The 15,630-nt window shown below is 35.7% G+C and overlaps 1 protein-coding gene across 6 annotated transcripts in view; it reads right to left on the minus strand.

The window, feature by feature from the left end:
* Nucleotides 1-2,256: 2,256 nt before the first annotated feature.
* The window catches only part of c1qtnf12 (C1q and TNF related 12), a 40,243-nt gene continuing 26,869 nt past the window's right edge, over nt 2,257-15,630 (minus strand). For 4 of the 6 annotated variants that reach the window (XM_058763479.1, XM_058763477.1, XM_058763480.1 and 1 more), the window contains 7 exons: nt 12,922-13,029; nt 11,568-11,679; nt 11,240-11,421; nt 8,322-8,430; nt 6,740-6,833; nt 4,599-4,677; nt 2,257-3,336 (listed from right to left, as the gene is read on the minus strand). In XM_058763479.1, coding sequence (XP_058619462.1) covers nt 3,238-3,336; nt 4,599-4,677; nt 6,740-6,833; nt 8,322-8,430; nt 11,240-11,421; nt 11,568-11,679; nt 12,922-13,029 — 783 coding nt within the window. In that variant the 3' untranslated portion in view covers nt 2,257-3,237. Of the gene's footprint in view, nt 3,337-4,598; nt 4,678-6,739; nt 7,198-8,321; nt 8,431-11,239; nt 11,422-11,567; nt 11,680-12,921; nt 13,030-15,630 lie in introns of those variants that run through there. The other 2 variants (XM_058763481.1, XR_009268841.1) reach the window with 2 other exon arrangements.

Genomic DNA, 15,630 nt, shown 5'->3' on the forward strand with positions numbered 1-15,630 from the left:
GTTAAATCAATTACCAACATACATGCTTTCTGACGGTGCATAGTAAACTCGTACAGAATCCAGTCATGTATGCACACGTACATACTCAGAACTAAGTGTCATTAAACTGTTACAACAGAACAGTGTTGTTATCATTAACCTACACTAAAACTACTAAAAAAAAACTTTCTTAGTTATAAAATAGAAATGGTTTATTCTTTTATAACTAAAAATAAAATATAAATATTTGAGAAAATTGTAAACTAAAAACTTTAACACTAAGGTCTTATTCGTTAACATATTAATGCATTAACGAGCATGAGAGAAAGAGAAATATATTTGAACAGTATATATTAACTTTTGTTAGTTACTTAGAGTGACATATCATGAAAATCTGACTTTTTCCTGTTTAGGTGCTATAATCAGGTCACCGGTGCATCTACCAACCCAGAAAATGTTAAAAGAAAACCAACTATTCTGGAAAAGGGGGTGGGGAGCAGCAGCTCATTTGCATTTAAAGAGACATGCACAAAAACAGCGTGAATGTTCTTCCATTAAAATAGGCATTTTCAAAATAATATAATAAATGATCTATGTGGTTTTTTGAGCAGAAACTTCACGCTTCTGGGGACACCTGAGACTTATATTACGTATAAAGGGGCATCTCCTTTAAAATGTCAGTGGTCATGTTAGTTCATAGTGCATTAACTGATGTAAACACAACTTTTGATCTTAAATGTATTAGTAAATGTTGAGATTAACATTAGCTAAGATTAATAAATGCTGATGAAGTATTGTTCATTGTTAGTTCATGTTAACTAATGTAGTTAACAAATGAAACCTTATTGTAAGTTTTAGCCGAAATTTTTAGATCTTGCCTTTGCAACTAATTAAAATAAGTTTAAGTACTGAAATTACTAACTGAAATAAAACAGAAACTACAACTGAAATAAAAATAAATTAAAACTATTTAGAAATATAAAAAACCTAAAACAAATGAAAAAAAGCATGTAACAGTAACTAAAATTAGAACTGAAAATATAACAATAGTAGCCCATTAAAAATATTAATAGTATAAATAATACTAAAATAACACTGCAGCAGACGGTTTTACAGACGACTGATAATGTAACCACAATGCTTTGTATTACAAAGCTGTGGTATTGGCTTATAATAAAAGAACTTCACCAGAGAATTAACAGCATCCTTCAGAACTTTGTTTTGAACAGTTTTGGTTCTCAAAAACCACTTGGGAGGTAGTACCTTTTAGGTACTAATATGTACACGTCAGATAACTACTTTTTTGTACCATCTTTTCTGAGAGTGTAAGTAGAAAAGAAAAACGAAAAGGCCTATTGATTGAAGATGAGGCTTGAAGGCGCAGTGGCTTCTGCGAAACCACAGGTCTTGTAGGGAAAAAAAACATTATTTATCTATACAATCTAAATGACACTCAAATGATTGGATTTCATAGATGGGTCTCTAGTGTGCCCAGGTGGCATACTGTACCACCATCAGTCTGTCAGACGCGCTCTTGTTTGCCAAGGTATTTGAGGTATCCTGGATTATTTACAATGCAAATGATGCAAAGAAGCATTTTCCACACTACCGCACCAAAGAATATTTTCCATGAGCTTCATCGTGCGGCACCGGGAGTACGTCCTGCCTGCTTTATTGAGCAGAGAATTACGAACGTTAGCAAGATTTCAAAGCTCATAAAAGTCATTTCGAGTCAACCGCAAGCTTGCCCAGGTGAATAGATAAATTTTACATTTATTGAATATAGTTTCATTTCCATTACACCACAATACAAGCAAATACTGTATATTTAAGCAGGTTTGCTTACATTATTTTCACTTGTATTGAGATCTACTGGAAGGCTAGAAGCCAATTAAAAAAATAAATCTGTTTTAATTGGCAGATACATTTAAACATAAATAATCTGTATGGAAAATTGTGCATATGCTAATATATATGTGCATTTTAATTTTGATATTTACTGAAGTTTATAACAAAGACGACGTTTGGGGGAAAATGAAGAAAAGCAACACATCTGAAAGAAAGCAAGAATAAACTTCCATGGAGACGTGAAAAACAGAGCATTCAGATGACGTATTTGGCTTTGCAGTAAACAAAATGAGAACTCAGCAGGACTCTAACATGTCTAATCGATCATGGCAGTAGCTTTCCAAACACACATTCACACACACTCCTTGATAAAAGCTATTGTTTGGGACTGTTAGCTGTTGGACGTAAAAATAGACTGAGTCATTCATCTCGTTTCTTTTCTTGTATTTGGCTGTTTCCTTCTTTTGGCCAAGTATAATGGAAAATCTGTTCTTTTATCAATAATCAAGTCACTACAACATGCTTTTCTGAGCTGCATAGTAAATAAAACTAGCTTGTTATATTTAAAAATACAGGCATGTATGCACAAGAGGAGGTGAGCATTTTGTGTGACACCTCCAAAAGATCTCAAAATCCTTAAAGGAATAGTTCACACACAAATGAGAAAATGTAGAAATTTCTCTTGCCATCCAAGATGAGTTTTTTCTTCATTGAATTAGATTTTGATAAATTTACCATTAGCAATTTTAATGATGGATTAGGTTTTATCAGCTGTTTGGACTCTCATTCTGATGGCACCCATTCACTGCAGAGGATCCATTGCAAGTGACATAATGCTAAATTTCTACAAATCTGTTTCAGTGAAAAAGAAACCCATCTTGGATGGCCTGAGGGTGAGAAATTTTAAACATTTTTCATTTCGAGGTGAAATATTCCTTCAAGATAAATTCAAAATAGTTTAGCTCTTGTATTGTATAAAACCTCTCACCATAGAAAACAAACTGTGTATATAAACATTCTGTATAAACACTATTAATTAGGAGGAAGGGCAAAACAACACAATGTCAAAATACAAAAATCTCTTTGTATACATCTATAAATCACAAAATAGGACATGTTGAGTGGAAACAGTGAGAACTGATCTTTCTGAAGAGGTAAAAGCCTCATTGTAGACGGCACATGAGAGAGGCAGATGTGGATCGACTGTCCTCAGTAAAGTCTTTCAGTTTTGCATCCAACTGTCTCTGCTTTGTGGGTTTTAATATGTCCATGTCTCGTCCATGAGCAAGCCGAGAGCTTTGTAGCAGTCACATATTGTCTCATGAGGATATATGGTGCTGGATGATAGTCCAAAGAGGAGCTATGCAGTCTTATGTGGCCTGCCAGATATAGTCTGGCTGTAAAACAAGGTTATACCCCCAACAACATGCCCATGAAATCTGAACCATTCTGTATTGTGATCGATGCTCCAGCTGCATTGTCCACGAATATGGAGGTATACTGCCCGGCCTGTGAGACAGAAAACATCACATTATTTAAAGTCGATGTCAATCTGCAACACATTTTACTTCATTTTATGTATTTAAAGAGGTCATGATCTGACTTTTATTATTTATTTTTATTTTTTTGTACTGTTCTCTGAGGTCCACTTATAATGTTATCAAGATTTTTACATCAAAAAACATCATAATTTAGAAGTAATAGGCTATTTTCTATCCTGTTTTGACCCCCTCATCAGAACACTCTGTTTGAATAGTCGTGGCGGACTGTAGACTTGGAAGTAAACGCCCACTGCTATGATTGGCTAATAGTTGTGAATGTTTGACAGCCTAAATTCTTCACAGATGGACACTGATGTTATTTAGGTAAAAAAAATGCATAAATACTCAGTACATATCAAACGATCTGTAAGAAGACAAAGCAATAGTGATCACGTAATGAAAACAGTTCATCACACTTAGTCAGCACAGCACCGTCTTTTAGATTCAGTCATTCTGAAAATCAAATTATGCCTTGTTTGCAAAACAAATCCGCGGTAAAATGAAGTGAACAAAGGACCAAGTTCTTACTGACCAAGTTCTCTGGCACTTCATTAAAAATAAAGTTCATCAAATAAAGTTTATGATTTGGTATCCGTGTAGACCTGCGTTTGCAGCTCTTGTCATTTACCTACAACGTGCGCGAATCGGTGGGCGGGGCTAAACAGGCAGTGATGTGGAAGCAGGCGTTGATCTACTTCTGCAGAGGCAGTGTTTATCCACACTATTACATTCAAGACAACTTGTAGTTTTGGCAGACTGGTTTCAATATAAGCTGTTTTTACACTAATGAGAGAGTTTTAAATTCTGAAACTTACAGGATGTTTTTGTACAATGATCACTAATATGTCAAAATACAGTTCATGACCCCTTTACGAAACAGGTTATTCAGCGAGATTTTTGGATAATGAAAACTGTGTGCTTCATACCAGAATTGATCCAGACTAAATGTAACGTTTACAAAAATATCTATTTAGATATTGGTTAACATTATCCACTACGAACTAAGTTAACTCTTTTTTAAATAATAAAAACATGCACCGATGAATCACTTACAATAAGAACAGAAACATTGTGATTCGTTTTAAGTTAAGATTTTAATCAGTGTTTTGTTTTTGTTTTTTTGTTTTATCTTAGCAGCAGAAACACCAGATTTGTATGATAAGGATACATACAACTACATAAAAGTAAAATTGCATTAAACTGAGCGGAGTGTGTTTAACTAATTCTTACCTGAAGTTCCAGCAGTCCATGGACAGATACTGTAAATATCTTGCTGTTACTCTCAAGGCCAACAATCATTTCCAAGGATCTATTACGGTACAGAAAATATTTGTGAACAAATTATTGATTTGTAGAATTCACAAGTCAATACAAAATCAATACAGTCAGTAGAGATTAGATTCTTAGTGATATGTTCTGTTGCATAGAAGTTATGTGAAAGTTCACAAATTCCCCTATCCAAGATATGGAAGCAAAGCATTGGTTAGACCCCTCTACTCTACTCAACTTAATTCAATTCAATTCAATTCAATTAAAATGTATTTTATTTTTTTTATTTTTTTTATTTCAGCAAAAGATAAAGTAGTATAACTGTAAAATAATTCCATTATAATTAATTTTTACTTAGTGAAATCATGGCACAGTGTTAAGGTTATTCAAAGAAAGATCACTTTGTTTTGTTATACATAAAAGTACATTCCTACAAATGAATAATTTTCCTTTAAAGGTCTCTATCAGCACTTTGCAGCAATAAATTTGAGGAATTACCCTTCAGTACTGTTGCTAAGACCAACAGGGAGCCCACGAGTCAAAGGTGGCGGTAAAGGTTACTAAGGTGACAAGGACCAGACTGAAGGTGAGAGGACATTTTTTAAAGGCCTGCTCCACTTTAACACAGGAAATGCCTTGCTGGTTCCACACAAGCTAGAACAGACAACATGCTTTACAGCCCATGCGTTACTGACTTAGAGCAAAAGAGCGCTTCCAGGCTGATCTGCCACCCCCATTCCCTCTTCCCCACCTCATGTACCCCTAGTAGTTTGTTTTTCTCTTTTCTTTTAAGTAAATTCATTTTTGTTTGATTTGTGAAAAAGGATTTTTATGACATGCACTCACACGCTTAAGCCACTGAAATAAAAACCACATGCTCTGAATGTAAAAAGGAGCTCAAGAAAAATACTAATTTTCATCATAAGCGATGTATTCCTTAGAGTCTGAGTCATGAATTTATATTGATGTGGATGTGGTCTGTGGACAACGGGTCCAAAATCGAATGTTAATAAATAGACTACTTGAGGGTAAATTATACATAATGTAATCATAATAACTTTTCTAGCAAAATTGCTGGTGTCAGATTTTCTCCTGGATGGTTCTGCTAACAGAACTGACACTAAGTCTGACAGAAAGACCTGAAATCAACGAAAATCACAAGAAACTCTGTGTGGCCAGTTGGAAACACACTAAAATTCTAGCACTTTAATTATATAGTTTGAATGATTCATTCACGAATCAAACATCACTACTTCTCTCAAGAGGTTTTCAGTAAATAATAATTTAAATTTTAGTCTGCTTATCACACAAATCTATTGTGTGACTTTATAGGACTTGTCCGGAGCCCCTAAATGGACATTGTTGGAGAAAAAAATATGAGATGGGAGGAAAAATGTATTTGAAAGCTTTTGGATTTGCTCGCAAAATGTTTGCGATCCCTGAGTAACATTCTCTTCAAAAGTATTGCATTACCCAGAGAAACTTTGCATTTGCTCACAAAAGCACTGAAATATAGTTTTTCCTCCCGCCTCACATTATTTTTGCGAGTGAACACAGTTTCTGGGGAACGTAAAAGCATTACATTTATTTTTTTATTTTCTATCACAATTTCCCCTTATGAGCTCCACAGACTTGTAAAATAGTATAATGTAGTTGTATGAACCCAGTTTATGATACTTATATTTTGTGTCTATTTAAAGAGATAGTTCACCCCAAAATTTAAATAGTTGCTGGTAACCATTGACTTCCATAGTATGGGAAGAAAAAAAAATACTATGGAAGTCAGTGGAGACCAGAAGCTGTTTGGTTACCAAAATTGTGTTCAACAGAAGACAGAAACTTATATACAGTAGGTTTTGAACAACATGAGGGTGAGTAAATGATGACAGAATTTCATTTTGGGTGAACTGTCCCTTTAAGCTTGTTTGCAATGGCATGAAAGCTAGTATATAAAAAATAAAAAAAAGGTAAAATGTTCCTTTTATGTTTCACAGAAGAAAGAACTTCATACGGTTTTGGAATGGCATAAGGCTTAATAAATTCTGAAATAATCTTTATTTTTGGGTGAACAATCCCTTTAATGTGAGATAAAGCAAACTTACGTATATCTGTGGCAGAGTGATTCAATGCAGATCAAAACTCGGACATTGTCTCTGGCTCTCAGCTGGTTCTTACTTTTCTTCACCTCAGTGTGGTCTGCACGAAAGTACACAAAGTACAAAAAACTTAGATTTCCTGAGAATACGTTTCAGACATGCACTACAAACTGTTGTATGAAGAGTAAAGGCTGTTGAAATGTTGTTTGACAGAGCTTTGTATGTGAAGCACACGATGCCACAGTCAGTCATGTTTGACCTCCAGTTGCGTCTAAATATTGGTCTGTTCTATAAGTCTGCAGTGGATTTGTGAATTTGTTTGGGGATGTTGATTTTCTGCCACAGTCTACTGCAAAGAGCCAATTCCTTTTCCCGGAGCTGCATGGCGGCGCCACAGCTTAGAAGAGTTTTGCATTCAGAGTCCCTGGGGCTTATTTCAGTGTAACTCCACATAAGCATCATGTCTGAAAGGAACGGATGAAGGATCACTGTACCCCCTCTTCAGAGCATCAACCAATAAAAACAAACAAAAAAAAAGTATGGTTGTGCGCTTCCAAGCACGGCACAAATTTTTTAGCTTTTTAAACATGCAAGATTGTGCAAGACACCCTCAATCTCAGCAAACAAATGCAGCACGGTTGGAATGTAAGTTACAGGGGAATGCAATCCATCTGTTGCGAAAGTGCCAAGTCTGAAACACATCCATTACATGATGGCATCTCCTGATAGAGTTGACATTGAAATATTAATTTGTACTCCATGCATTTGTATTTATAGCAGAGAAACTGCATTTTCAATTAATCTCTCTACAGATAATTTTATCCAAAGCATTTTTTAATTTAAAAAAAAATCTACATATCCATCACATTCAAAGGTTTGGAGTCAGTAAGCATTTTTAATTAATATTTTTTTAGGAAGAATGCATTAAATTGATCTGAAGTGACAGTAAAGACATTTATAATGTTACAAACATTTTGTATGTTTTCCAAGTAAACTGTTCTTTTGAACTTTCTAATTATCAAAGAATCCTGAAATAAAATGTAACACGGTTTCCACAAAACTATTCAACAGCACAAGAGTTTTCAGCACTGATGATAATAATTAAAAAAAAAAAAATTAAAGACCAAATCAGCATATTAGAATGATTTCTGAAAGATCATGTGAGACAGAAGACTGGAGTAATGATGTTGAAAATTCAGCTTTGCTGAGACAGGAATAAATTTCATTTTAAAATATACTGAAATAGAAATTTTAGATTGTAATACTATTTTTTACAATAATAATAACATATATATATATATATATATATATATATATATATATATAATTACATATAATAGTATTAATAATAATATATTCTATTACTCTTTTGACTGTAAATTGTGTACCATCCATATACAATTTTACTTTAAAAATCACTGTAAATTGTGTACATTTTTGAACCCATTGTACCCATGTTTGAACATGGGTTTGATTCCGCTAATCATTATCATACCTCCAAACCTCATGTCTAAGACTGAAAAAGTGTAAGAAAACAAAAGACAGAACGTTTGTTACTGGTGAGGTGAACCCTTCAGCCTTTCCTTACCAATATGAACGTTGGCAGAGAACTGATAAATTCCAGTTACAGGAGCTGTAAATCGGCCAGTGGACTGATCCATCCCCGTCCCTCTGAGGAAGGCACCTTTGGCAGGAGGCTGAAGGTATGAAACAGGTGAGAATTATAGAGGGCCTACAATGAACACACCTAATAACCATTGATCAACACCCTTCACTCAATCTCTATCTGAAAATCATACTTTGTAAATTGCTGAGCATTCCAAGCATCTCAAGAATAGGTTTTTCAGCAGAATTCTTGCTCTCCACACCCTAATAAACGCACATGCAAATCAAGCATTCTGCATACAGCATTCGAAAATAAACCAGTTTTAGGGCTCAGTTTGGGAGCACATAACCATTAAATGGTTAGAAATATGTAGACATCTGCCAAGAATCCTCCGATTCTGTTTTTGATCATAACTGCACGCTGCAGCCATGCCAGACCACATTATTCTGCATTACGCCTCCAGAACCCACCAAGAGCTCCAGACTCAGACGCTTTTATAATGAGTCCTCCGATTAGTGTGCTAAACACTGTTCGGTTCTGCCATTTTTGTGCTGTCAGCTTCGAACACATACAATGAATGCCTTTCATATACATGTCAGATCCCAACAGATATGTGAGAAGAGCGTAATTTTATTTGACATCTATTTCTTCATTGGATGAATAAAGCTTTGCATTGACATTTACAACCGTTATTTCATCCATTTGACAGATTTGAAAGGCTATATGATCATAATTTCTTTAATACGGAAAGTAAGAATCATACATCCTCAGTGATCAGCAGAATTAAATTGCTCATAGGAGCTTAGATTAAATCTTGTCCACATTAATCAGTCGCAGTTTTTTCCGTGACTAAAAGACGCAGCTAAAACATGGGTTTTCGGTGTGTGTCCTTGGCTGATCAGAATGCCACAGGGTAAAGCTCTTCCTTGAAACAGCACTGTTTCAAATGGTGTCTATTTTTATACACACCACTCACTCGTCCAAAACCTCAGACAGAGTACCTTTTGTACACCACCAAGACAGCAATGTAGCACATTTGAAAAAGGATATATTTTTTAGGAGGAGGGTGGATTAGGCCCTTCTTGATTGGCTGAGTAAACATTCGGCCAATCCAATGTCTTGTCACTAATGTTCATGTCAAGAGTCAATCAGGAGGTTACAATCACAGGTGGCCTTAACGCAGCTGTGTCTCTAAAGCTGATTGGGGTGGAGTTACAGTATCTGTCTGACTGGCCGATTGATTTTGTAATTCTGTTTGGTGATGGAGAAATTACACACTTCGCTTTGAACACACCCACACAGGTTGGAAGCGTTTCTAAATGGTATTTAATATTGTGTAAAACTGTCACCATGAAGAAGCCAAATGGAACCAAGACAAAATAAGCCAATCTGAAATTATTTGCAACAGCCTGGAGTTTCTTACATTCTGGCAAAAGCCGATCCCACTGCCGCAACGAGACGATCACATGTTCGCTTTGGAAGCTGTATCATTTACTGTAAATGACTGTGCTTCTAAGTAGCTGGAATGCTCATTTGAATTAGCATTAATGTGAATTTGCTGTTACCCAGTTTTATATGCAGTGTTTCCTTTGTTTTTGCTGGGCTGTTAACAATAATGTGCTTAACATGCAGCACAAGTAGAAAAGTCTAGATATAGGCCTAATTGTGACTGATTGTATTATTTGACCATAAGCTATAAACACAATAACTTTTAAAAACAATAGCTTAACAATAACAAAAGACATCAATGTCAAATGGATGATTAAAGAGGGTCACTGGTCACACTGTAAAAAGTGATGAGTTGACTTAACTTAAAAAAATTGAGGAAACCCGTGGACTTAAAATTTTTAAGTAAATAATAATTTTACAAAATAAGTGAATTATCAAGTTCGCTTAACTTTTTAAAAAAAATTATTAGTTACTTAATAATTTTAAGGCAACGGGTTTCCTCAATTTTTTTAAGTTAAGTCAACTTATCACTTTTTACAGTGCAAGTAAGGAATAATTGACGACGGGCCGTTAAATTATTAGAAAATAATGCACACCCGAGGTGGTGATGCAGCCACGACTCTGCAACTTGAAGTTCATTTTCTTAAAGAACAGCGCTGTTGTTACCTTGCTTGTGAGAAATGTCATGTAGCTTTTAAGTTGCTAAACTATTTTACTGATAAAGGCGTCAGAGTAGTACTAGCAACATTAACATGCATGTTTCCGTGTCCAAACTGCATCTGTAAGGGAAAGAGCGGGAGAAATAGAGTATGTGATTTCCATACATAATAAAACGGAAAGTTTACTATATTTATTTGTTTTTCCAGTGTCGTTGTGGGTTTTGACTATTTTTCTGTTGTATGCTGTAAGGACCTTTGAAATGACTGAAATCATTTGGCGAAGTGATATGGACATGTAATGCGGTCAAGAACTACGCTCACCATGTGTTTCCCTGAAAATAATTGCACACCTTAGAACGTTAGTCAGACAATCAGATTCAAGCATTCAACTGCCCCGTAGTATAAAGCTATTTAAAATGTAAAAACTGTATTTTTGCCTGCATTGTTTGTCAAAGCAAAAAGGCTAAAACTCTTGCTGTGATTGAGACAAAATATCCATCAATAAAAAGCCAAAATCATTGCATGAGTTTGATTTTTTTTAACTTTTAATATTACATATACAGCGCTGTTTTCCGATTCCCAAAATAAACGTTTTAATGAATGATTTGTTTTTCATATAACAATGTGTAATTAAAGATACATTTGTCAGAAATATTATGCAAAAATAAATAAATGAAATATGTCACCAAAGATATGTTTTTTGTTTTGGTTTGGTTTTGTGTATTAGATCCATTATGATGGATAGATATTCCATTATGATATAAGACAGATATATTTACTGTCTGCACTTACTGTCTGAAAGTTCTGCAGTTCAGCCAGAGTCTTTTTGTCCACAACGACAGGGCCTTTGAGTTTGCAGTGGAAGGCTTCCTCGATTCTCCTGTAGGAGGTCATACTCTCTAGGGTTATCAGAGCCGTGGGCAGCTGACTGGGTTCGTTGGGCCTGTCCACTGCTGCTCGCCTCTCTGTGGCCTCTGTTCAAGCAGATCACAAGTAGACACATCGCTGTATGCACTTAAAGACACCTCATCACTGTATCTCTCAAAATGTCCAGCCCATCTTCATGATAGCACCTTGATGATGATAGAAAATGTCCATCACTGGGATTGTGGGTCCTCACCTTTGATCATTTCTTTGAACTCTCGCAGCAGGACCTCTTGAGTGACCTCTGCCCCAGGGGATCCTGGGGGTCCCTGAGGCCCTGGAGGTCCAGGAGGGCCCGGGGGACCAGGCTGATAGGCAAAGAAATATAACTGTTATAGAATTTCAAATCAATTTAATCAAGATTCAAATTTCTTCTAATGCTCAAAAGAGCATCTCACTTTACGTAATGACGTGTTACAACTTGAAATGTGGAATGTGTGATGCAATATATTACAAATTCTCTGGTAGAGATAAATTATACATTAAAAGTTCATTCTTAGACACTCAACTTTTTTTGAAGTGCAATACATATGCAATGGTGCTTTCTAGTTCGTATATTGCACCTGAAGTTTCAGCAAGTGTTGGCTAAATGTACTAAAATACAAAAATACATGCACATTGCTGAAAAACATCACTGTAGTAGGTGCTTGGCCAGAATGTGTTTAAAAAAAGTTGGCACATCATGACTGGAAAAAAAACCTTAAAGAAATAATTAACAAAAATGATAATTTGCTGAAAATTGACTCACCCTCAGGCCATCCAAGATGAAGGTGAATTTTTTCTTCGTCAAAAACAGATTTGGAGAAATGAAACATTATATCACTTGCTCACCAAATGATGCTCCTATGCAGTGAATGGGTGCCGTCAGAATGAGAGTTCAAACAGCTGATAAAAACATCACAATAAACCACATGTAATCCAAACCACTCCACTGAAGTAAAAAGCTGTGTTTGTAATCAACAAATTGATCTTTAACAGTTTCTTCTGACTAAAATTTGAGTCCTCTATCCTTAATATAGCTTTCTCTAGTGAAAAAAGTAATCTCGTCTGAATCAGGAGAGAAATATGCACAGATCAAGCACTGTTTACAAGCAAAAACAGTCCAAAACAGTTATAAACAAATATGTAAACTTAAATGAACTTTATCACTGAAGGAAGCATTATTATGGACTATGAACTCTATTTGGGTCAGAAGTGATGGTTTTATGTAAAAAAAAAAAAAAAAATTGCCTTGATGGATTTGTTTCTTACATTCACTGCAGAGGATCCATTGGTGAGCATGTGATGATATACTGTAATGTTAAATGTTTATGTTCTCCAAATCTATTTTGATGAAGATACAAACTCAACTATATCTTACATGGCCTGAGGGTGAGTAAATTCTCAGCATTCTTAAATTCCACATTTTATCTTGATTTATAAGAATTTTTCTGTACATTCCGGGTGAATGAAAATTCCTCTCCTTGCCACAGTTTCAGCTCTGTCTCATGTGCTACTGTTGATTATGTGTTTGACATTTGATAATATGTGATTGTAAAGATTTTCCGCACCAGTGGTCGTTTTCGCTTTCGGCATTTTCCGGGAAAGTTGCCCACAGGTCTCTTCACAAAATCCATCCATGATCCAAGAGGGTCCACTCTCTGGTTCTCACTGACCTGCTGAATAAAAACACAGAAATGATGACATGCGTGTTGTTGGTTTTTTTCTTTTTCTTCATATTTCTGTATAGCTTGAAGTATTCCGGATATAATGCACACATGAAAAAACTGCCATAATATTAGGTTTAGTTAGTGTACACGTCAGAGCGGATGCATAAAAAAGGTATGCTACTCCCATTTTTATATTTGATGAGTCACTGAGAGAAGTTCTAACTGTGTGATTTATCAGATATTTAATCCAGAGATCATTCTCCCGTTGGCATTGAGTGCAGCGCATTGTAGCTATGTAACGAAATCCAATGAGTCATAATTTCTGCTTACAAACCCTCACAGGAAAATTATGTCTAAAGATGCTATTAAATGGTGCCAGACATCAAGGCAGGTTGCACCACAGCAGTAAAGGAATGGGTCTCTTGTGTGGCATGCAGCACTACCTCATGCCAAACACAGTCAGTCAAATTTTCTCATGAGGATTTTACTCTTTGCTTAATTACTCCTTCTCAGTAGTTCTCTCAGGTGCTACGTCAATTTTGCCCAGTAGGGTCTGTGAAAAATAAACAGCCTTTCTAAATTGATCTCTCTCAACAAGTTTCCATGAGCACAACGTTACAGTTCACCTAAAAATGAGAGGCCCGAGACATTGCATTATACTGTGGGTTCCTTTTTGCAACTCTTTAAACACATACAGTGGCTTTCAATGGAAACATTGCTTGCTTCTTCTATTCAATAAGCTCTCAGAGCCTGAAGTTCATTTCTGAGAGGTAGATTTCTAACTCAGAAAGAGGTTATCAAATATGCAATCTGTGATATAACTCATTCTATTTGGCAACAGTTTGAACCCTCTAAATCCCACGCTGGAATGACTTCAGCAATGATCAGCCAAACCAATGACATCTCCCCCTTTTTTTGGTGGTTCTACAATTTGAGCTACTTTGTCAATAGTAGCTTTCAGAATTTTATATAAAAATGGTTTAAGATGGCTGTCTAGTTGAAAGAACACACTGTTTGCAGGAGTGTGATGAAAAATTACTCCTGTACATCACACCCCTACAAAGCACCAATGAAGTAATCTGCTGTTACTCAGATACATTTATAAAGTAGCAATCATACAATGATCCTTAAAATTTCATTTAGACTATCAAAATGATTCTATATCTCACCCGTCATTAAAGGTGCCATAGAATGCATTGATACAATATTTTAAATTGTTCTCTGATATCTACATAGAAGGTAAATTGCTTAGGTAAGGGCAAATATTCTCCAGAAACGGTTTTACATGTGCATTTACAACCCTAGGATTTCTCCCTAGAATTAAATGGTCTGTTACTGGCTTATTTGGAGGGTCATGAATAATAATGTTGAGCTCTGCTCTGATTGGCTGTTTCACAGTGGACTCATTTCAGTAGCTCACACAGCAGGAAGGAAACACAGGGAGGAAAATATATATTTAAATACTTTCTATCACAGTTATATCGTCGGGTAATTATACTGTGTATAAAATGCGGGCATCAGGGAGCCGCTAATATGCAGGGCACTGAAACTGCGTACTTTCAAATGTACAATCGCTTTTTACTTTCACTTTCGAGATTCGCAATCCCAGCTATCAAGGAGCTAACCATGTCCCTTTAGTGGCTCGCGTTATTTTCTTTCCATGCCTTTCTGAATACAGACACCAACCCATCCCTGCACTTCACATCCCCTGCACAGCCAGGATCATTACATTTATTTCCATGATCTGCCATTTTCGCTGTTGTCCTCACTTGTTTCTTCACAATACCTGCAGAACTTCTGATGGTTTGGCTGGCGGCTGGCCTAGAACATGGGCGTGTATATGCAAATGTTGGGGGCGTAACTATTAGTGATCCCAACTGTTACGTTCTGATTTGCCTGTTTTTCAGTGGTCTTTTTTATTCACTTGATTTACATAAGAAGGAGGAAACAATGGTGTTTGAGGCTCACGGTATGTCATTTCCATGTACAGAACTCTTATTATTCAACTATGCCAAGGTAAATACAGTTTTCCACTCTATGGCACCTTTAAGATTTAAATCCTAATTTGTGCATTAAAGTTCATCTATCAGTTTCAAAAGCTTTAATTTTAAAATGTGAAAATCCGCTCTACATATTTTGACTTTCAACTGAATAGCATTTTGACAGTACTCACAAATTTAACTAAATATGAAATCATTATATAAATATGAAATATAAATATTTATTTAAACATAATTATTACTTGCTCAACTAACCACCAACAATGCTGAAGAGCTGATGATGTTTTCGCTTAGATGAAACGCGAGGCTTTATAAATCCCAGTAACCACAAATATGAATTGAATCTCCTTGAGCCCTTCCCTAAACTTCAAGTGACTGCGGTCGAGATAGAAACAAAGATAGAGACAAGTTGTAGAGGTGAGCTGTCTGAAATGGAATTTGTTTAGGTTTGGCACCGAGACCTGGATCACTTATCTGTTAAACTAACATGCTGCATCTCTTCACAGAAAGACCTGCCTCATGTTAAGCTGCAACAAAGTAACCCCTTGTTTTTCTTATACATACTGGAATGGGACAAGCTCATATTTTTGCTTGGGTGTAATTTTTTCCC

Source organism: Onychostoma macrolepis, chromosome 23, assembly GCF_012432095.1.
Source record: "Onychostoma macrolepis isolate SWU-2019 chromosome 23, ASM1243209v1, whole genome shotgun sequence".
Lineage (NCBI taxonomy): Eukaryota > Metazoa > Chordata > Actinopteri > Cypriniformes > Cyprinidae > Onychostoma > Onychostoma macrolepis.